General features: G+C 35.9%; 1 protein-coding gene across 1 annotated transcript in view; it reads left to right on the top strand.

Annotated features, from left to right (window-relative positions):
* The window catches only part of LOC118198488 (neprilysin-2-like), a 93,030-nt gene that overhangs the window by 38,380 nt on the left and 30,262 nt on the right, over positions 1–24,388 (top strand). The window contains exons 7-11 of the mRNA XM_085821453.1: positions 5,102–5,226; positions 9,549–9,729; positions 19,980–20,078; positions 22,451–22,528; positions 22,625–22,728. Coding sequence (XP_085677579.1) covers positions 5,102–5,226; positions 9,549–9,729; positions 19,980–20,078; positions 22,451–22,528; positions 22,625–22,728 — 587 coding nt within the window. The remainder of the gene's footprint in view (positions 1–5,101; positions 5,227–9,548; positions 9,730–19,979; positions 20,079–22,450; positions 22,529–22,624; positions 22,729–24,388) is intronic.

The following is a 24,388-nucleotide window of genomic DNA, read 5'->3' as shown; positions in this document are numbered from 1 at the left end:
CAATCTCTCGAGAGGACTTTCAGCTCGCCATATATTTAGAGTGTCTCCACGCCTTAAAGACACTATATATTTACAAACATCCATGTCTTCTGCAGGATTCGAACCCGGGTCCTTCGTTACTGCAGTAGGATTCCCTAAGTAATACTATACTGTCTGGGCGGTTCCTCGACTCCTAGTGAAGCTCTTCAGTTTGTGTAAGTAAAAATTTACAATAACTAGAATCGTAGTGATCGCATCTGCTGCTGTTGGGAGTTCGTTTTTCGTGTGCTATGTTTCTTCAGCATTTTTAACATTAGAAGCAGAATTTTCAAAATCAGCATTTCTTGTTTTAATTTCTCGCATAATAGCGTCATTACCAGGATCTTCGCATGTAACAGCATCATCGTCGTATGAATGCAAAAATTCTATATCGTATTCAGAAAATACTGAATCTCTTACCCCCTAGTCAGTTATTGATTGGCCTGGTTTTATCTTCCTCTTCAACGTCATTTGATAGTGTGTGTGTGCTTATGGCAAAGCCTCGAGGGCTATCTGCCTAAGGGCAGGAATGCCTTCGTGGAGGACTTTCTAAGGGACCCTGGCTCGTATACACGTTACATATGAGGAAAACCACGAAAACGCCCATGCAGCCAGCCCGTTCGGGGGATTGGGACCTCGGGCCGAACTACCAGTGTTCAGCGACTTTACCGCTCAGCCGCTGGTGGGCCCGTCATTTGATAGATCAGCGCACTAAAAATAATTTATGGTTAATTTTACAACAATACGCGAAACTTTTCTAACGCAAGCATTTCATTAAAAAGTGGAGCGTTACATTCGACGTGATTGTTCACCAACACGCTTAAAATTGAGTTGCATCCTATAATCACACTTTAAGCTTCTGACCACACCATGGTCCGTAAATCGTAGCATGTTTCTTGAAGTTAAGGCAAGAAATAACCTTAGCGCTCCGCACATTTTTGTACCACTGGCTACCAGCAACTCCGGCACATTTTTGTACCACTGCCTACCAGCAACTCCGGCACATTTTTGTGCCACTGCCTACCAGCAACTCCGGCACATTTTCGCAGCGGAACGAGTGTGAAGAAGGAGTCTTAATTTAAGTGAGAAGAAGTACACTTACTTGTGAAAGTTTTTGATTTTATTTATTTTATACATATGCACCTTCTTCTTGTAAATGAAAAGTAAATTTTAAATTTTGTAATTCACCTTTGGCGATACTCTAAAATGTATTCTATCCGGAATATCTAATTCTTCCGTGACATCGCGCCATTCATCTAAGTCTTCCGCCGACTCTTCGCTTTCACTTTCAATAGCTACCTTTCGTCGTCTTTTTGGTAGTATAATTTCGTAACCACTACTTGAAGTGTCAGAATTATAATCAACATTGGTCTTCCACAATATCTTCTAGCAAGGAAACATATGAGGAAACATATGAAAAATTAAACACATCTACACTATCACTCAAATCTATATTCTCATCACAATAATTATTTTTCTCCATGTTGCTAACCATAAAATGGGTCAAATAATGTTTCAATCGTAACAGTAGCGAGAATGAGCACGTTTTAACTACAGATAATAATTGCCAACGCAGACGATTCCGTAACATCTTAAGCCTAATCAGGCTAAAAACATTGGGCTCCGCAGCGGAACCTACGGAGTTACGCAACAAATGACGAACGGCTCCGCAGCGGAGCCAACGGAGCGCTTAGAGTTAATCCATTTTAATCAATATTAAATTAGACTACGTCATGGAATTTCATGCCATTTATTAAATGGAGAATCAAAAGACATTCCTGCTGAGTCAGTTGAAGAATTTATCACCAAAATAGATGGACTTGAATTAAAAGAATACTTTTAATGTTGATGAAACTGTACTAGAGCATTTCACTGCTTTACTTTAAATGAACATGGACTTTGTGCAAATGCTGGATGCAAATGAACTAAAATATGGACTTTGTACAAATGCTGGACGCAAATGCACTAAAATATGGACTTTGTGCAAATGCTGGATTCAAATGGACTAAAATATGGACTTTGTGCAAATGCTGGATGCAAATGGACTAAAATATGGACTTTGTGCAAATGCTGGATGCAAATGGACTAAAATATGGACTTTGTGCAAATGCTGATGGTACGGAAAAAACGACTCGTGTAGTTATAGATGTCACGAAAACCAACGTGCTTCAAAAATATTAAAATTCTGCCCCCAGCAGAATATGAAGAAAGCACGGATAATCATGCTTAAAAGAAATTACCCACTTTTAATAAATTCATTCTATCACTATCAAACTTCGTAGTCTTCGAAGTGTCGCCTTCTAAAATTTAAAATTGTTTATTTTTCTTTGCAGCTGACTTTCCAATGTAATAAGGATGAGGAGATATATCAGAAATACACGGTTGCAGAACTCATAAAAATCGCACCTTTGGTAATGCTTCTATAATCCTTTTATACTAAAATAATTACAATCACTCTTGAATGTTATTTTATTTCACTTCTTAAGATATATTTTATTGTGCTATTTTGCCGAATATTCTAGTGCAAAATATATGGATTTTGAATCAGGAATATTAGTGGCGTATACTTGCGTTCTGAATATAAAGTGTCATTTTTATGTTTCTTTTCCTTTATTCTGAAAGACTATTCTAATTGAGCTAAATTTTTAATTTATTAAAATTTTCACATATAATGAGCTGCTCCCAGTTAACGTTGGGCGAATTAATTCGGGCGTGTTGAAAAAGAAGTTTCGGTTTGATGATTGCAGTACGATGAAAAAAATTACTATCACAAGTTATCAAAATAAAGCAAATTACCTACAGAAAATGCAAAAACAAGAAGAAAAATGTGTGAGATAACAACTGTAATAGCAGATGATATCAGAGCATTTAGGAATTGTTTTTATTCACAACAGTACGTAATTTAACTGTACTATAATTTGAAGTATATTAATATGTCAAAAATAGATTATATTTACAACAATAGATTATATTAATCCTCTGATTCTCATTCACTCCAATCGAAAGACAAGACTAAGATAACAAAAAGCACTGTTTTTTTTCTGTTTTGAAGCCTGTTATTATTTTGTTTCCTGGTTTAATTTATATTACTAAGCAAATTTATTCTCTAATTAAGTTGCTTACAAAATGCAGGTAAATTTCCCATAGTATAATCTATTAATTATAGTGCATGCTATTTCTCTTTGCAGTGTTCTTTTTTTAAGTACTGTGGGATTAAACGTAATTTTGGGTTTGATGGTAGAAACAGTAATACTTAAACTTTGTTTTAGCCTCGTTAATCGATCGTCTACTGTATATGATTTAAATTGACAATTAAATTTTCTATCATTCTGTCACAAGCAATGTATCATTTCCTTTTGTGAAATTACATGCATTTAACAATCCCAGAATTTCTGTTTCCTTATATGCCAAATTCTTTCATCAGTAGTTAATTATTGAAATTAACCCTTAATGTACTAAGTTAATTAATATAAAAGACTTTCAAACTAACTGAATATTCTCAATATTTTTAACACTGCAATAAATCTTCGAAAATTCGTTACATAAGTTAAGAAAATTCTATTAAGGATATTCTTTCATAGTTTTAATAACGAAATTACTATTGAACTAAATTTTGGGTTTCCTTTTTGATTGCAGGATTTGTTAAACTTATGACTAAATGGGGATTTTTTTGGCAGCAATATTTACTCTCAGCCAAAATTCACCTTGATATCTAGATTTCTTTATCCATTTTACCCCCCTCCCCGGAGATCGACGTAGAGAACTCTGCGAAGCTACTGGCTAGGATCTGTATCTAGGCAGTCTCGGCCATGGGGTATACAAATTACGAATCTAGTGGCTCTGGAGGCCTCGGAATGGTCACTTATTGGCTGGCCTGTGGGTCTGGCACGTCCTAGAGCAGAAGGCTCTGGTAGACCGGGGCGGATACGTCCCGATTTTGCTGGGTAAAGCTGCGTTCAGACGGGGGCGTAAAGGGTATAAGTGGTTAAAGCCGAGCTCCCTTGCCAAGGCAACCAGTCATTGCTACGTCACAAAATCTGGTTTAGGGCTCGTGGCATAGGGTTCAAAGTTTTCAACTGTACGCCGAGTTTGGGATAAACGTCGACCAATCAGAGCGAAGCTAAAACGAAGCGGCGTTCTGCGGAAGACTTTGCTGTTACAAAACAAGCAGAGCGAACGCGGGAAATCAATCGAGCAGGAAAAACAGCGCGGGAAAGTTTTAGACACATCCAGGCATGTACAAATTTAGCTTCTCTCATTGGCCACGACTTGCATCCCGTTCTCGCAGGTGTGAACGGAACTACCGTATTTTATACCCTTATGACTATGCCTCTATGCCTTTTACGCCGCCGTCTAAACGCAGCCTTATGTCCCTTGCGACGGGCAGCCTGAGCGAATGGTAGGTAGCAAATAGACGACCAGCGTTTCCGTATGGCGGTTGGTGTCAGTGCTCTCCAAGATGCGGGGACAGGGGCCTATTCTAAGGATGGATTGGCCGCGTAGTGCCAGTACCTAGCATGGCGGAACGTGTAATCTACTCAAAATTAGTTATCCCTTTTGGTCTGCAATTCAACGCATTTTCCTGTATGCAGAGTTAATTACATACATCAATTTACCCATTTCGTATGACATTTACATACATTAAGTATTTACTACATTTATGTCAGTTTATGCGTTCAAACCACCTTTCCCTCGACTGGATTTGTAATACTCCTTCGAAATTTATCATAAATCAAAAATATAAAAATTTTAAATTCTATCTAATACTGAGAAGCCTATATAACGAAAGCTGAGAAAAGAGTAGAAAAAATTTCATTTCAGAAATGAATAAGAACGGCAGGAAAAAATGTAGTAAATTACCAATGTAATATTCTTGACAGAAATGAGCAGGTAATTTTAGCATTTTAAGTTCTGAAAGTGTTCCAACTAATTTTTATCTGCCTTAAATATCTCTTAAAACTTATATTAATTCTCTTAAACGTTAGTTTCCTTTTTTATGATAAATAACTGGATGATGTTATCTATGGGAATGTAGGTTAATTTTTTCAAAACTTTTTTTTTTTTTTTTTTTTTTTTTTGACAGATCGACTGGCTTAAATATTTTAGAGGAATCGTTGGTTATGATATCAATGAAAATGAAACTCTTCTTGTTACGAAAATCAGTTACTTCCACCACCTAGGATATTATCTCTCTACATCGGATAAAAGGTAAAAGAAAACTTAAGAGAAATTATAATATTTTAATTTATGTAAATCTTTGGTATTACCTGTTTGTGGGTTTTTTTTAATTGTAATTTTTGTGCTGATTTATTTATGTATTTATTTATCAAACGCTTTTTTATATGGTAATTTTCCATCATGTATTATGCATCTGTGTGATCGATTCATGTGTCTTTGTATTCGTCTATCTTAGTGTAATGTATGTATGTACATTATCTTAGTATAATGTATGTATGTACATATCTTAGTGTAATGTATGTATGTACATGTGATGGATTTGTGTAAGCTTTAATTCCGAATCGATTTACATTATAATTGTGAAAGTAGCTGAAATAAAACCATTGAAGTAAGAGGGGAGACCTTTAAATGGGCCTTGTCGAATTGTTCCCCGTTTGGTAGTAGTTGGCGATTTCTAGCTAATGTGGCAATATTTTGGAAGTTTCCAAAAAATTTGTTTTCGATGCACCACAGCGAATTTCCTAGGTATTAACCTATGCCATCATATACTTCGCTATCGGTTAAAGCACACGATGGAAGCGATATTTCAATCATTTGAATATCTGTCTGACACGTATATTCATGCCACGTTTCGTTACGATTCGACAATCTATTGTGCAGTTTTCATGCCGGTATAAAGGAGTTTAACACGTTGAGCGCCAAGCGTATTTCTTAGGCAATCTTGTTCAGGCCACTCGCGCCGCTTAAAAGCGCTGGCATTGTAGGGCCAGCGATTCTTATCGCAGCAGAAAATAGTTTACGTTTGGAACGTGATTCCTATACGCATTCATTCAACACCTTACGCTCCAAGTCTGTTTTGTAAATAGTTACATTCTATGCAAAGATATTAAGAAGCAGAAAATTAGCATTACTGAAGTCCGAAAAGAATTAGCGCTATCCCTTATAAGTTGTGAAAAAGAAGATATTCCATCGAACAGAAATGCAAGACTATCTAAACAACGACAGCATATAAACTCCACAGAAAACCGGAAAAGGCCTCTGAAGTACGGAAATATTGTAAATTATGTTATGATAAAAATGCAACTGAAGCTGGTAGAGTAATGGCCAGAAAAAAGACCAAGACAGTTGTCACAATTTGTAATAGCTGTAATGGAGAACCGATTTTATACTTACCGTGTTTCAATGAAATCCATTAGTCCTGTAATGAATCAAAATGAAGTAAATTTTAAATAATTTTTCTGTAATTCCATAAAACAGTGTAAATTGTATAGTTATATATCATGTTACACTCTGTCAGCCAGCGGCGGTCGACGCGGCCTAAACGGAAAGTCTAGTGTTAGCCACAGATGGCTGACATGGCGCTTAACGTGTTAAGCAGTTATTGTAGTAATATGAGGATATGTAACAGAGGTCACAAAACAAGACTCACCTAAATTCGATTTATGTACGGAAGTACATTATTCAGGCAGTAACCTTCCGTTTAGAAAACGACTTCACATTCCATAGTATTGGAAAGAAACTATTGTAAACCATCCGCAAGAACAATAATATATTTAAACTGATTTTATTTCGTTTTAGGAAAAGCACCCTAAATACCATTTGTCAGAAATGTTCCAGGACAAAGGTCATAAAAAAATAGAAAACTGCACTTACCAAATAATGATCCTAGCTGCTATCAAAGTAGTCCCCTTGGCTATCTATATACAGCTGCCAACGTTTCTGGAAGTCTTGGAAGCAATCAGGGAAATCTTCAGTTGCGATGCTTGCAAGCTCATTTATAACAGCCCGTTAAATGTGTGCAATCATCTTGATGAATCTTTCCTTTCAGTCATCTTTTCACTCACACGGAAACAATAAAAATCGCAATAATCTTTGTCAAAAATGTGAGATCACCTCTGGCTCTATCCAATAGTTTAGCAGATATTTTTCGTCTTTCCTCTTTCTGTTAAACTTTTGAAGACGGGATGGCCATTATAGTGGCCATAGAGTTCTCTCTTTGAAAAGACGGATTTGTTCACTTTAGTGGCCATGTCTTTTTCCCCCATTTTCCAGGCTGAAAAGTGGGATGAAATGTCAAATTTGACGTCCCTGGGGTTTTAACCACTTATCCCTTTCAAAGGTCTTCCTTTTGCGACATAGATGCACCCCTCTGAGAATCCATTAAACTACACACAAGAATCGTTGTTGCAAATAGGAGGTGATTTCTTAAAGGGAGGAAAGCATTCGGTTCAAGATTCCCCGTCCTTTGGTAGCTTTTGCTGCTACCAAAGCCCCGGCCTCAAGACGGGATGGCCATTATAGTGGCCATAGAATCCTCTCTTTGAAAAAATGGGGTTGTCCACTTTAGTGGCCATGTCTTTTTCCCCCAATTTCCAGGCTGAAAAGTGGGGTGAAATGTTGACGTCCCTAGGGTTTTAACCACTTATCTCTTTCAAAGGTCTTCCTTTTGCGACATAGATGCACCCCTCTGAGAATCCATTAAACTAGACACAAGAATCTTTATTGCAAATAGGAGGTGATTTCTTAAAGGGAGGAAAGCATTCGGTTCAAGATTTCCCGTCCTTTGGTAGCTTTTGCTGCTACCAAAGCCCCGGCCTCAAAAGGTTAAAAATCTTATGACTCACATCGCGATTCAAATTCAGTTCTTCTGATATCATACGAATAGTTATACGACGGTCTTCCTGCAATAACTACCTTACACACTCCACGCTTGCATCAGTATGTGTGCTATAAACGGTCGGTCAGTTCTGGAATAGTCTTGCACTTAATCTCTGCTTTCACGAAACCTTTTGTGCCACTCGAAAACACTTCTTAAAAGTACCTCGCTTGCATATGCTTGCTTATCTTCCTATATCTTGCTCAAATTTTCGATCGTTACTAAAATACTTTTTATTCATCCACTCAAGTTCAAATACAATTTTTTTAAACTTTTAATGGATGACACTTGATGTTAATACAGTTTTTTCACATATTAAAATCAATTCCTATTTATTTATTCCTGTTTATCGGAACTAAAGATATCCTGTTTTTAAATATATTATAAGACTTACAAATAAAGACAATTAAAATTTTTCTTTGTTAACGTAATTGACTTTAATTTTTTTATATTACTTGTTTCTTTTAAAATCACATAAGACTTCATGCAACTGCATTAAAAAGTTTGCAGAAAGCACATATCGTTCGCTTGAAACAGTGCTTAGATTTGAAGGTGTTAGCCAACATCTTGTCAAAAAAATACAGATTCTAAATTGTTTTTACAAATTAAGAGGGGTGATACTACTCATCCAGATGAGTAATAATTACCATAGAACATAGGGTCGCATTCCACTGGGAGAAGCAGAAAAGAGGAATACTGGAATTCCAACCGAAACTTACAACAGTTTTGGAAGAGCGAATGAACGAGTCCAATCAGTTGCACAATCAGTTCAGTGACAAACTTACAGAGAATGCAAAACGGATAAACTTAGCGTTCGAGTGTTCATGTGAGCTCAGACGTTGATGGCAAACTCTCAGATGCACATCTTTGGTTGGCAAGGTCTCAACCTCGCAAACGATTGCAACAAGTTAACTATCTAATCAAGGGCTGAATATTATCAACTAACTCCAACTTCCTCTGTATGCCGAGATTAGCGTGAAAAGTTCATTCTCTGTTACGGCTGCCGGAACTTCGTGTCCCATAGAAGGGCGCTTCAAGTAAAATGACCGCAACACAGTAACTCCAGGAGTATAGGATAGAAGATGGCGAAGAGGAAAAATTCTGCTAACTTGATACTTGATACCAAGGTAGCAGTGATTTTCTCCTGAAAGATGATTTCCCCTTAATAGTTTAGATAATTAACTTGTTGCAATCGTTTGCGAGGTTGAGATCTTGCTAACCAAAGATGTGCATTTGAGTGTTTGCCATCAAAGTCTGAACTCTAATTAACACTCGAACGCTAAGTTTTCGGTTTTATCCGTTTTGTGCACTCTCTGTGAGTTTGTCACTAAACTGATTGTGCAACTTTTGGACTCTTTCATTCGCTCTCCCAACACTGCTGTAAATTCGGATTGGAATTCTTATACTATGGAGTGGAATGCGACCCTATGTTCTATGGTAATTATTGCTCATCTGGATGAGTACTTTTACCCCTCTTAATTTGTAAAAACAATTTAGAATTATTCTGTATTTTCTAAGCAAATTCACACGCTACTGTAATTAAGCAGAAACAGCCTACCATAAATTAAGTGTTAAACTTTCAACCAACAGTTCCTCTCTTCATAGATACCATAGTGCAGCAACTGAAAAACTGATATCTTTAGGAAGGTGTTTGTTACACACATGCTTAACCTTATTTAGAATTTCCTACTTTCAGGGCACTGGCTAATTTTATGATTTGGGGATTTATTCAAGAATCTTTAAGCATGCTTTCGGAGGGAAAACGTTTGGAAAACTGCCTCGCTTCAATCAGGAGCTATATGGGAGTGGCCTTAAGTGCTTTTTATTTGCAAGAGTTCTTCGAAGAGGAAAAGAACCAAATAGAAGATAATTTACACGTATGTTTTGCACAAAATATGTCATGTTATTAATACATAACTTATTACGTTGAAATGATGGTATGTATTGAAAAATATAAATACAATGAACTCCATCGCGGAAGTAATTTCCCTGAGACGGTCACTTCCAAAAGCAGTATTTTTTACAACGTAAAATAAATATCGTATTGAATATCAATCAGCACAAAAAAAAAATTACTTGCTGTTACAGATAGTCAAAAAAATGCAAGTTAGATGATATTCAGTTTTAAATGTAATAAATAAAACTTGGCGCTTTTACATTCCACGTAAGAATACGAAACCTTTGCAAATGTCAAAGGTTTCTTTGTCACTCGTCTGATTATTTTGTTACTGATTCTCTTGCTGTAGGAAATTAAAAAAATCTCATGTGTACACCACATGACTTCCTTGTACGGAATATTAAATTATACGCATTTTTCTTGCATTTCGTTTAAACTTATTGGAATTAATTAACTCTACTTCGCCGACAGAGCATAAACCACAATAGAATAAATGCATTCTTTAAAATTCACTCTATTTGTTTACCATAGCGACACTCTGGCGCTATATTCATTTAACAGTATTATATTTCGTTCATATTATAACTCGGAATGCACTAAATTTATATCATTTAAAGAATTATCTAATCGTTGCCACATGTTCTATTCAAATACTGTTATAAAGCTAGAACGATGTATAAAAGAAATTAAGCAAACAAAACAAAAAAGAAACAGTTTTTCACAGACGACTGAGTATTTTTCATTTAATTAATTCAGTTCTCACTTCGCGACAAGGCAAAAATACATAAAAACTCAAAATATCTGTATCAAAATTACTCATTATTAAAAATTAAATTACTAATTATTAAAAATTAAATTATTAAAAATTAAGTAAATCGTAAACACTTATTTCCTCGAAAAAATTCCAGAAAGGATTAAGCATGATTTAATTCGCAATAATAAATGAAGGCGTTATCTTTGTTGTTGCGAAGCTACGTTTCTGTAGATTGGCAACAAATCCACTACTCTGCTGTTTCAAATGTAAACGAGCAATGGACGCCATTAAAAAAATTATTAGGCTTAGCGGCACTTAAACAACTTTAAAATTGTTAATTCTAAAAATATTGCATACAGATTTACTAAAGGCATAAAAACCTTAACCGGAAGATAAGAAGAACAAAATTCAATCATTTTTAAAGCAAAAAATTTACAATTTGGAAACATATAAGAGTAAAGAAACTGAGATCACTGAGCCGGGTAACAGAGAGGATATATATATATGAATATATTTATATACGTTTGACGCGACCGATTGCAACTAAAATACGAGGTGCACATCTGCATGTTATAGTATTCCTCTATACAAAATTTCAACGTTCTTGAGGCTACTCGTTTTTGAATTATGCGAGATACGTACGTATATACATTCGTACAGACGCCATGAAAAATTCTCTTCAGAATTCATTTTAAAGCAGTTTTATAATTTTTTTGGAGGAAAGGAGTATTCTATTCTGTCCTTACGTATAGATATCACGCAAAAACATCGTTAAATTGAATTCGAAAGAGCGGTGAAAATGGATATTTTCGTTGAAATATGCTGCCTGAAACTTTTCGCGATTACAATACTTCCTTTTAACTTCGTACAAGGAAGTAAAAAGAAAATCCGAAAGTTTTCAGATTTTATGTGATGCCAAAAGAGGCATTTTTTTAACGTCTTGTGTGTTACCTTTATTGATTAAATACCGTACTCTTCGCACTTAAACCATATAATTCAATTCAACAGCAATATCGCAAAATAATTTTAAGAGCATAGCTTTAGAATTTTCGGTACACAGTGTCGCGCGCGGGACATAAATTTTTCTTTTGTACAGTGTTGCCATTCCTCGATTTGGAATCGTCGAGTTTGTTAATCAAAAATTCTTTAAAATTACAAATTACGAAATGGATAAAAAACAAATTCCAAATTTGGGCTTTCAGATGCCCATATTCGAATGGAGGACTACGTTATTCAAAATTTGATGTCTCTTAGGTACCGTTGATTTTTCACACTGCGAGGAACATACATACATTCATGCAGCTTCTTCATGATTTAATTTCTTTAAATATAATGCAGGGCTCTAATATTTGATGGCAATAATTTCAAAAGTGAAATGCCGTTTATAGTGAACCAACGCAAAATGCCAAAACGAAATTAATAGCCCTTCTTGGCAAATTGCCCCTTTGGGCTATTAAAACTTGTTAAATTTGAAATTACACAAAACCGGTACCTAAATCTTGACAGATTTCCTGTTATTATTTTCAAATAAAAAGATAGCACATTACGCAATTATTCTTTACATATGAAAAATGTTTTTATAATTTATCTCAGATGAAGTGGCAGATGTGAAGATGCGGAGCAATGAAAAATATGCGTACAAAATTTTTATCTCTATATCTCTTAAGGAAAGTTGCAAAAGTTTAAAATTATATTAGATTGTGTAAACAGCCAATGGCAACAAATTTCTTACATCAAATTACTTAATGTAAGAAATGTAAAGAAATAAAATTTCTTACATTACCTTACATTACAATTTTTTTCCTGCTCATTTTCTGCAATCTCTGAAGAGTTAAGTTTAATTTTCCGAAACCAGCCGAAGTTTCTGACTGAAAGACATGATTAAATTTGGTGTTGCATCTATCTAGTAATAGGAGAAATGGGGTAACTGATATCTTCACACAATAGCATGCAGGTCTCTAGAATCTGAATTATCACTGTCAACTTTCGTTCTGATTTTATCAAGGTAGGCTGAAAGCCTTATAGTTATGGTGTTACAAACATTGATTCGACCGAAATTTTTCCGAAACTGTACAGAAAAATTTTTCACATTCGTCTCTTTAACCAAGAATAGCAGACAGAAACTCTGCGCAAATAATGAATAATATTTTATTAACGAAGATTATTAGATAACTAAACCAAGATGCCGATGATCAGTTTGTATAGTGTTTGTATGAGTTAATCTTATCCGGAAAACAGAAATGAAAGTGAAATTAGATACTATTTTCATTATAGTTATATAAATAGCTACAAATAGAAATATGGGGGAAAGTGCAGAATCGCCCACTGCTTGGCGCGTTTTTAAGAATTGCACATACTCGGTATCCATGTATACATTGACATATTTTCACTTAAAAAATTCCCAAAATTGCACGAAAATGGCATTGTGCACTCCCTTGACTTTATCCATGTTTACATCGACCTATTTTCACTTCAAAAGTAAAAAAAATTGACAAAAATTCAATTCTTCTTATTCTTGTAAAAAGCGCCAAACAAACGCCAATCAATTAAGTGGGCGATTCCGCACTTTACCCGAAATATGTTTTGGACCTTTACGTGCTATTTTCATTCTTTAATTCATAACTAGCGGGCGAGCTCGCCAGACGTGCTGGCTGCAGCCACAGCAAACTTTATAAGTTCTATGTACGTTTGAAAAGAAGATATATAAAACAGAAAGAAAAATCTGAAAGATTTCAGATTTCATATTACGCCCAAGGGGACGTAATATAAAGACTGACATTTTATACTTTCACGAGGATTCAAAACGAGATTCGAGAAGTCATACAGACATTCAAAGTCATTCATAGCAACGTACCCTTAGATATTGTAACGTATTTGCTTTGCTACGTTACCAACATAGTACCTGTAAGAAATGTAAAAAACCTCGCGCATGAAATATCTCTGCTTGAAGATGCACGCAGTGTTAATGTTAATGGAACGCTTTGAAACAGCTGAGTTTGTTAACCCTTTCCGACACGCTACCTTTTAAAGTTGAAGTTTTGATTTAAAAAAAGGTAGGCAGCCTAATTAGGTCTAGAGGAGTACACAAGTAAAATTTTGTGAAGATAGCACTTATCGTTTTAATTCTGTGGGTGTGCACAAAGTGGCACGCTGATTGAATAGAGCTTCGACAAGAGTGCTGAAACGAGCATTGTTGTCAATGAACTGACCGATGAGATGCGGAAAAACAAAGAATACAGACTCTCAGTTGTTCTAGATTATCGGTGAGCCCGGTCTGGGCGCACCTAGGGTTCGCCGTTTGATTTTAGGCAAGATTTCTAGGTAAAAATTTAAAACTAATATAGAATACGGAGATTAGCATACAGCCAAAAAAACACATAGATATTTCTTTTCAAACAATTCCTTTTATACCCTAAAATAAATCTGGAAGATTTCTTTGAAAAATGAGGGTCTTAAAAAACTAAACATGGCTAAAATATATGGACTCCTCTGTGTTGAGCTGCCATCTACTATAAATAAAGAAGGTTCAGAGTAACCTATAAATCCTTTCTCATTCAATTTTTCATTCAATTTTTTTTTTTTTTTTTTTTTTTTTGTGTGTGTGTGTGTGTGTGTGTTTGTTTCTTTGTAACCGATCAAAAGTGCACCATGACTTTAACGGACAGAGTGTATACATACGCCAATACCTAACGCTGCATCGAGAATACACTGCTATGTTGCTCTTAAATTTTTTTTAAATTTTGCTGTTCAATTACACTGGTGTGCAAAAATTAAGGACGAAGTCGAAAAATTAGCATATCAGCTGAACGAAGAGGCAGAGCGGACAGAAAGACCAGTCAGGAGATTAAGTAAGGTGATGTACGGTAGCACATGCGCAGATATGCAGGTAGACGTAATGGGGAAGTGTCTGAGTAGTATAAAGCATGTTGTCGGTGTAAGATCAGTATTTCTGGCAAAGAGATTGCACGCCGTATAGCAGTTAAAATCACACCGAGTTGCTGCCTCAGCGAGAAATGGCGAATAATCAATCTGTTAGACGACATCTGGATGCCTTTACCCGAGGTCGAATCATTGGGAAGTTGGAGGAAGGCAGCAGTGTGACAAGTGTGGCTGCAGAGTCCGGAATTGCTCACAGCATCGTTTCACGACTTTGGAGACAATTTCAAAATACAGGAACAGCTATCCGGGGGTTTAGTAGTAGTCGTCCACGAGGAACCACACCCGCAGATGACCGGTATATTGCCTTACAGGCCAGAAGAAACAGGCGGAAGACAGCGGGAGAAATCGCTAGACACACGACACAAGCGACTGGACGACCGATATCGCGTTTTACCGTGGCCAGAAGACTGCACGGTGGTGGTCTGTTTGCACGACGCCCTGTACCTCTAACGCCTGCCCATCAGAGAAGGCGTTCTCTGTGGTGCCGGGAACACCGGAATTGGAGAGACAATGAATGGAGACGAGTACTCTTTACAGATGAGAGCAGATTCAGTCTGAGTAGCGATTCTCATCGCATACTCATCTGGAGAGAGCGGGGAAGCCGCAATCATCCCTCGAACATCATTGAAAGGGACAGGTATGGAGGTGGCGGTGTTCTCGTTTGGGGAGGCATCATGCTTGGTAGTCGTACAGACCTTCACATCTTCGACGCAGGTTCAGTCAACGGGACCCATTATTGTAACGAGATTCTTCTTCCATATGTGCGTCTTTTTAGAGGCGCTATGGGTCCGCAGTTCCTTTTCATGGACGACAATGCACCATGTCATCGCACAGTACCTGCCGAACAACTCTTAGAGAGTGAGGATATTGAACGTATGGATTGGCCGGCACGATCTCCGGATCTCAATCCCATGGAGCATAGTAAAAATCCTTTCCTTATTTCAATATAATGAATATTGAATCTTGTAGGAAGAATAAAACTAATTTTTCAGAATAAACAAAATACTTTTATTTAAATTTTAAAACTGAACCAAAAAAATAAATAAATAAATAAATACTGCAGCTCTAAACTATCAAAATTTTAAACTCTTAACTACTGCAGTTAAAACTCTTACAACTATTCCAATATTAAAAACATTCAAAATCCTCAACTCTCTAAAAAACAAAATATATATATATAAAAATCTTTCGAATCCTCTTCTTGTTGCCACACCGTAAAATGCAAGTTCTTGTCCTATTATTAATATTTCACGTTCTCTTTAAGTCACGATCTTCACAAGTCATGATCTTTACAAGTCACGATCTTTACAAGTCCCCCCACAAGAAGCACATTCGTCACCGTAGAGACAATGTTGCTCAGAGTTCATTGAGAGAGAAAGAGTTAACAGCTAACCTTGACAAAGCATCAGCATTCCCATGTGAACTTCCTTTGCGGTATGTTACAGTCATGTTATACCGTTGTAACGCTAAGGCCCAACGAGACAGTTTAGCACCATGAGGGGCGCTTTGGGTCACGTAGGTGAGGGGATTGTGATCAGACACAATCTGCACTTTGGCACCGAAAATCCATGAGTCAAATTTTTTCAAGGCTTCGATGACACAAAATGCTTCTCGTTCGATGGTTGACCATCGTTGTTGACAGGGCGTTAATTTCATGCTGAAAAATGCTATGGGCATTTCTTTGCCATGTTCGTCGTTTTGAGCTAAACACGCTCCAATTGCGAAAGCAGATGCATCCGTATAGAGTTGAAAGCGCTTGCTGATGTCCGGAGTATGCAGAGATGGCATTTTAATCAACTCTTCTTTAAGTTTGTTGAAAGCTGCTTCTTTTTCAGAGTCCCATGGAATATTATTTGGAACACTCTTCTTTGTAAGGATTGTTAGAGGTAAAACAATCTCAGAAAAATTTGGGATATAATCCCTATAGTAGCTTGCTAGCCCTAAAAGACTCCTGACTTCTTTTTTAGTGGTAGGCTTAGACAGATTTCTGATTTCTACCTTCTCAGGATCTGGAGAGTGAGTGCCAGAACCTATTACATGTCCTAGAAACTTCACGTGACTCTTTCCGAAATCACACTTTTCTAGATTTGCGGTTAGACCTGCGTTTCTCAGTGTCTGAAACACTTGGTCGATGTGATAGAGGTGGCCATCCCAAGTTTCAGAAAATATTGCCACATCATCAATATTTGAACGGCAGTAGTTCTTATGGTTTGCAAGCACCTTATCCATCGATTTTTGGAAGGTACTTCCAGCATTTTTCAAACCAAAAGGGAGAACTTTCCATTGGTAATGTCCGGAATGAGTGATAAATGCTGTGTAGGGTTTAGCTTCTTCTTTAGCTCTCTCTATCATATCTGCTATTCTTTTTTGACATTCTTCAAGTCCAACAAGCAAATACAATAATGACTCTGATGATGACAGTAATGTAGCTACACTGTTAGCTTGGTGTGTACAGCAAGCAGTTTTGCCAGCTGTGACAGAACATGATAAATGCCTTAAAGCATAAATTTCAAAACATTAATTTATAAAATATTTTAAATTAGCCTTTATTTTACATTAATCTGCATATCAATCAACTAATATTTAGACACAAAATTCCTATATGCTCAATTTTTCTTAAACTTCATAAGTTTATATCAGCTACTTTTTGTTTTAAAATCACAAATCATTGCACCTTTTGTCAGAAACTTGATAACTATTCATCAATAGGCTAAAACAACATGCCAAACAATGACTATTGGAAGTCAAACAACAAAAATCAGCATAATGCCTGCACAAACTCTGCAAGACCAGTTGCGATAACCCCAAAACAGAACCACCTCCTTCAGCTGATTGACACAAATTCCAAATTATGGGATACATTAGATAATCATATACATTTTCAAACAATACACAGCGTTGTATTGCAACTGTATTTTAAACAATACACAGAAAAACAGATACACAGCCAAAAGGAAAACAAGGATAAAAAATAATGAATGAAATATTTCTGTGTGATGAATGCTAAATTAAAAATGCTTAAAATTAATTACTAAATTTGAATACAATGAGTATTTCTGCAGAATAACATATGCTTAATTAATTATTTTACGTTTACAAGGTAAATTGAGCTCTCACCTGAGTTATTTTGGTTCGTAATTATATGCGGGGAAACTCCGATCCTACCGGCTGCGCCAGTAAAAATCCTTTCCTTATTTCAATATAATGAATATTGAATCTTGTAGGAAGAATAAAACTAATTTTTCAGAATAAACAAAATACTTTTATTTAAATTTTAAAACTGAACCAAAAAAAAAAAAATAAATAAATAAATAAATACTGCAGCTCTAAACTATCAAAATTTTAAACTCTTAACTACTGCAGTTAAAACTCTTACAACTATTCCAATATTAAAAACATTCAAAATCCTCAACTCTCTAAAAAACAAAATATATATATATATAAATCTTTCGAATCCTCTTCTTGTTGCCACACCGTAAAATGCAAGTTCTTGTCCTATTATTTATATTTCACGTTCTCTTTAAGTCACGATCTTCACAAGTCATGATCTTTACAAGTCACGATCTTTACAAGCATGTATGGGATTTTCTAGGCAGACGCTTGGCAGCTCGTACCTTACCACCAGTAACGATTCCGGAGCTTCGATTGGCGCTGCAAGACGAATGGGCAGCAATGCCTGAACAACTCATTGACACCCTCATTCTCAGCATGGGCAGACGCTGTGAAACCTGCCTAGCAGTCAGGGGAGATCATATCCCCTATTAAAGACCGGATGTTTCTTGCTGGACTCCCATCACAGGGATGTTTCGGCCTTCAGTCGCATTGCGCTCCATGCTACTTTTTCAATAAAGCTTCTTTTTATCCCTCTGATTTCTCTTTTAGTAAGTGTTGCTTACATTACTCAAGTCCTTACGTATTGGGGATCTTACGGTATTAAATGTGTTGGTTTGGAAAGCTTTTGTACAAAGTTATATTGAAAAAACCGTCTCGTCCTTAATTTTTGCACACCAGTGTATATACACACATATTTATATACTTTTGGTGCGGCCGATGGCAACGAAAATACGAGGTGCACATCTACATGTTATAGCAGTCCTCTATACAAAATTTCAACGTTCTGAGGCTACTCGTTTTTGAGTTATGCGAGATACATACGTCCGTAGGTAGGTACGTACAAACGCCAAGTAAAATTCTCTTCAGAATTCATTTTAAATTAGTTTTACAATTTTTGGGGGTGAAAAGAGTCCTTTATTTTGTTCTTACGTACAGATGTCAAGCTAAAACGGCGTTAAATTGCATTCGATAGCTGTGAAAATGGGTATTTGCTTTGAAATATGATGATGAAACTTTTCTTAATTGCAATACTTCCTTCGCGTGGGTGGCGCCATCTCTCGGCAATCGTGGAAAGTGAGCCCAAACTCGAGATTTATGGTTAGATGAGGGTTAAACGTGGTGCCGCCATCTGGTGCTGGTTTCTGCAATTGATCTTGATGAAATGTTAATGACTATCTGACTGATAACATATCGCCAGAATACCACTGAGATCAGTAGTTTATCTAGCTCAATCAAATTTATGCCAGATGGACGCCATAACATAAGACTATCTTCATGTAAAAATGCTAATACACTGGTGATAATATTATGATGCTAAAATTAATGTTTAAATCCTGGTGAATAGTAGAATTTCGTAGGAACCAAGCAGCGTTTATAATTGTGCAAACGGCGTTGTTTGTAATATTTGTAGGGGCTTTCCTTCAAGTAAAAAAAAAAAAAAAAATTAGTGCACTTTGTGTTTAAGATATTCACATCTGTAATCTACAATGTGTTGTTTACAAAAACTATTTAATTTTGTTAATTTTCTGCTTTATTTTTGAGTACACTAATACTTTGTCCATTACTTTTATGAGCATGAAGTATTTTTATGCTTGCGAATATTGTGTTATTCTAATCGGCATCGCTATTATAGAAAATTGTTTTAATTTATTAATAATTTCTCTAAAATATTAGTAGCACGAATAATTTTCCCCATCATTGTATATTTAATTATCTTGCTTAGCATGCTCACGATGCTTAATAGAAACACCTAAACACCGGTTAATGCTCCAAATGAATTGTTTAATCTCCTTAATGTGAAATAATGAAAATTATTAGTGTTTTAATACTTTTTAAAACTTAAAACTTTAACTTTGACTCAACTTATGGTGCCGTACAAACTAACTAAAAAAAAAAATATAATCAAAACAAATCTAATTCATAAGAATCAAAAGATCAATCAAATAAACAATCGTCTAGTGGTAGTACAATTTAACTTTTAGGTTCGCGTTGTGAGTAACCTATGCAAAGGAAAAATCAATAACCCAAATTGATTGCAATAAACTAATAATAACCAAATAAATTAATATATCCAAACCTGTTGTGTAACTAAAATTTTGAATATTTACAGATTAAAATTTTGATTTCTGTGATTCATTTAATTACATTAAATTTGCTACACAACATTAACGATATAATTATGATATGTTTCACTTTTCTTTTAGGTAAAAAATATTTCCGCACTTATTCTTCAGGCATTTGACGAATCCATAATAAAAGCCCAGTGGATGGACAGTGCCACTAAAGTAAAAGCTAGGAATAAGGTTTGTAATACTTTCCTTACTTTCGCTTCCTGTATTTACGAAGACAATTATCATAAACTAAAAGAAATTTAAGCTGTTTCTCAAATTTGAAATTCACCAAACTCTTGTTCAAAATATTCTTAATGTTGTTGCGTACGTATGGATTCGTAATAGACTGAATGCACAAGTCCGATAGTAGGTTAATAAAATTTATTTTTATCAATAGATATATTTCATAACTCTGGAATTTTCCACAGAAATGCTCGTATTAGTGTTCAGAGTAACACACAGTATAATCAGTAGTTACACTTCAAACTAAGAACGTTAAACACAATGAAATGCAAAGCGCATCTGAAGAGAAAGCTAACTCGGATTTATCTCAATTCACACGAAACTACAACTTGCAACAACAATAACGAAGCTGATGCTTTCTCTTCGGCTCTAAATGGTCTTCAACCGGCCGCCGAGATATTTCTAGTACTTTCTGCTTCTCGAAATCACTGAAAAGTAATACGAGGGTGGAATTACGGTTGCAGCAAACATAGTGGTCAATTAAATTTATCCAATTTCAATACATATTACGGTGATGCAGGGACCGGACGAAAGTGTCGCCAAATGGTGGCCCAGTTTGTCGACTTTTGGCGATTTCTTGCCAATTTGGTAACAAAATAAGTCGCCAAAACCATTGTCAGCTTGGCGATATCTCAAAAAATTACTGAGATACAAATTTACTCAATGTTAAAATGCACTTCCCTTTGTATTCTCGCTATTCCGACATAGACTCTCTTTAAATTTTTTTCATGTCTAAAAAAATACAACATTTTTACTTATAATTCTACGAAAATTACCTCTCTAAGTACAAAATTCGTAATAATACTGATAGCTTCCTTTTTAGCCAGTTTTTTTATTATCTTTATTCAAGTAGTTGAATTCCAAAATTTTTATATTTTCAGAGGATTGTGATAAACATTTCAGATAAAAAATTTCGTGGAAAAATTCTTGTTATATCATAATTTTATTTTCAAATTTGCATGTGGCCTTAGTTACTAATTAATTAATTATATTAATTACTTTAGGTAATCACCGCTTTTCAAAGAGTTAAACCACTAGAGTTCATACCTTTCTTGCCTTCTGGAGTACCACCAAAGAAGTCTCTGCGTATTTTACTCAGTCGCTTAACTCCTTCGAGCCGGGTAGCGAAAACGCGCGCTTATCGCGGAGGCCGGCAGTGTCTTCCGCGAGCGTCTCTCCAGGGCCGGGGGCTTTTTTGCTACTAAGCCTAAATCCATGAAATTTCCGAAGTATCAACGCATTGTTTAATAATGCTCTATAGAGTATTTAAAGCGCTTATGCTTTATAGATATTTATATATATATACTTTAATTACCTTATTTCTTGTTTAAATGCGTATTTTACACATTTTATTTTAATTACTCACCATTTTATGACTTTTAACATTTACATCTGAAAACTAAATATATTACTTAAAATTTTCTTTTCGTATGAAAATTTTTAAAACAGGGATCTACACACAGTCCTACGTTACGTTCCTTGAACTCGTAATAACTCATTTGCCGTTTTGGAGGATTTTTCCGGGAATGCGAACAAACGAAGCATCGTCGTCTCATTTTCTTATCAGTCTCTTCTGAACAAAGTTTTGGAAAATGTCTTTCAGAATCAATATCAGAATATCAGAATATCAGAATCAATATCTGAAATATTTTGCATCATTTCTGCTATTTCATGCTCTGTTAAACATTTTCGACGCTTCGACATTGAAACGGTAAAAACAGAAAGAATTCACGTCTAACAAGATCTAATTATTTTCTAAAAACTGAACTGTAAACCGAAATACTCAACGTTTTAGCGCATATAAAAATTCTACTTACAATAAACAACTACCACGTGCGAATAAAGTGCGATTTAAAGAGACGTCATAAATCACGCCATTGTTTATATAATCAAAAACACGTGTATGTGAGTCATGCTTCTCTCATTTCGAGTAGAAAGTCTAATGTACACGTATCTGAAACCATATGGACATACAGTGCCATCTTGTGGCAGAAATTATAGTTTGAAAAACGTTCCAGGACACTGGCACAAATACGTGACAGTCGGTAGTAAACGGGAAAATGCTCTGTCACGTCTGCGTGTCGGCCGGGTGGTGAGTGTGTTCGTTGCTGGCACGTAGACGTGAAAATCGGCGCGAAGGGGTTAATATAATTTACGTCGTTTTATTCGTAAACGCCCATGCTGGCAGTCCGTTCACCAGGACTCGAACCGCGGATGGAAATACCAGTGTTCAGTGGCTTTTACCGTTCGGCCATTGATGTGACATTTTAATAATAGTATTAGAAAATATCAATACTAAAGTTTTGTTTTTCTTCTTGTAGGCTCGTGCTATAAAAATACGTACTGAATATCCGATGCAGCTTTTGAATCATTCCTATCTCTCTAACCTGTACTCAAATGTAAGTTTGATATTTAGACTTACAAAACCATTTCACCTGTAAAATATAACGCTGTTTCTAAAATCCTTCTTCACAATAATTCAATTTCTTTTGCAGTTAAGTGTTGACAGTGTTATGTATTTCTTCAATATGAAGGCAGCGAACCGGTGGAAAACTGATCATTACTTTCTGCAGCTTCGTAAACCTAACATAAAAAGGGAGTATGTATTATTTTAACTGCGATAACGTTTTACGTATGTTTTATATATTACTAAGATATGGATGAAAACGCACATTATGATGCGAAATCCGTATATGAAGTCTACCGAGTAAAGTGATTAACAAGACTAATTTGTCTTAAGTGAAAGTTGTGCACAAAACTGACTTAATTCACAATTCTACTAAGAGTTTCAAATGCAAACAAACGGCGGCTACGTTAGGCTTAGTACCACTTAAATAACCTTTAAATTGTTGATAATTCTACAACTATTGCATGCAGGTTAACTGAAGGCATAAAAACCTTAACAGGAACATAAGAGCAACATAATTCAGTCCCTTTAAAGCTAAAAATACTCAAGTAAACAACATATAAGAACAGCAAACCTGAGCTCACCGAGCCGGGTCGGTTTATATATGTATATATATTTATATGCTTTTCTTGCGACCGATTGCAACTAGAAACGAGATTCACAACTACATGTTATAGCAGATCCCGTATACAAAATTTCAGCACTCTGAGGCTACTCGTTTTTGAGTTATGCGTAATACATGCGTCTGAAAAATCTCTTTTGAATCCATTTTACAATCTGTTTTGGTAAAAAGAGTCCTTTATTATGTCCGTACGTGGCAATGTCACGCAGAATCATCGTTTAAATGGATTCGAAGGCGGTCAAAATGGATATTCTCGTAAGCCTAACATAAAAAGCCGAAATATTATAGCCGAAATTCTTCGCGATTGCAGTACTTCCATTAGTTCACGCAAGGAAGTAAAAATGGAATTTTCTACAGGTGAAGATGAAGGATAAACTTTCATATATAAACTTATAATTATGGGGAACATTCTGGTACATAGTTCTTGTGTTACGGAGAAACAAATGGCAACACTGATCACAATGATTTCGGTACATTAATGGGAATGGATCAAAGGAGAATAGCTTGATACATAAATATACTAGTAGCTTCCTGTAGCAGGCACTTCAAATCCATAAAGTTGACATTCGAAGTATCGTTATACACTGACTACCAATAAGTATTTGGGCACCTGTGATAGAAAAGAAAAACTAACTTTATTCAAAATTAATAGTTGGTAGAGCCTCCACGAGAGATAATTACAGCGTTAATCAATAGTTGGTAGAGCCTCCACGAGAGATAATTACAGCGTTAATCAATAGTTGGTAGAGCCTCCACGAGAGATAATTACAGCGTTAATCAATAGTTTGTAGAGCCTCCACAAGAGGTAATTCCGGGGCATACTTTCCACAAGTCTTTGTATGACAGCTAATGTTATTTTCTTCCACTCTGCTTGGAGAAGACATAGAAGTTCCTTCACCGATTTTGCACGGGTAGTGCACCCCTGAATTCGGCGATGCAACTCGTCCCAGAGGTTCTCAATAGGGTTCAGGTCTGGCTGGGCAGGCCAGTCCATTCGATGAACTCCATTGGCACCATGGCCATCGGTTGGGTACGGTTCTTCCGAATTTCTCTAAACAGCACTCGTCGGTATCTATCTCCCAGTTTCGTTGGTCTGCCGACTCTGGGCACATTCCGACAATCACCGCTCACCTTCCACTTCTTAATCATATAGGCCACTGTCGATTTTCGGTACTTCAGATCGCTAGATATGTCTCTTAAAGATCGGCCACATTTGTGATACCCGATAAT

The sequence above is a fragment of the Stegodyphus dumicola genome, chromosome 7 (assembly GCF_044657685.1).
Source record: "Stegodyphus dumicola isolate Sdum_Otavi_A_Nest chromosome 7, ASM4465768v1".
Classification (NCBI taxonomy): Eukaryota; Metazoa; Arthropoda; class Arachnida; order Araneae; family Eresidae; genus Stegodyphus; species Stegodyphus dumicola.
The sequence above is the reverse complement of the archived record's forward strand: the minus strand, read 5'-3'. Positions and strand labels throughout refer to the sequence as shown.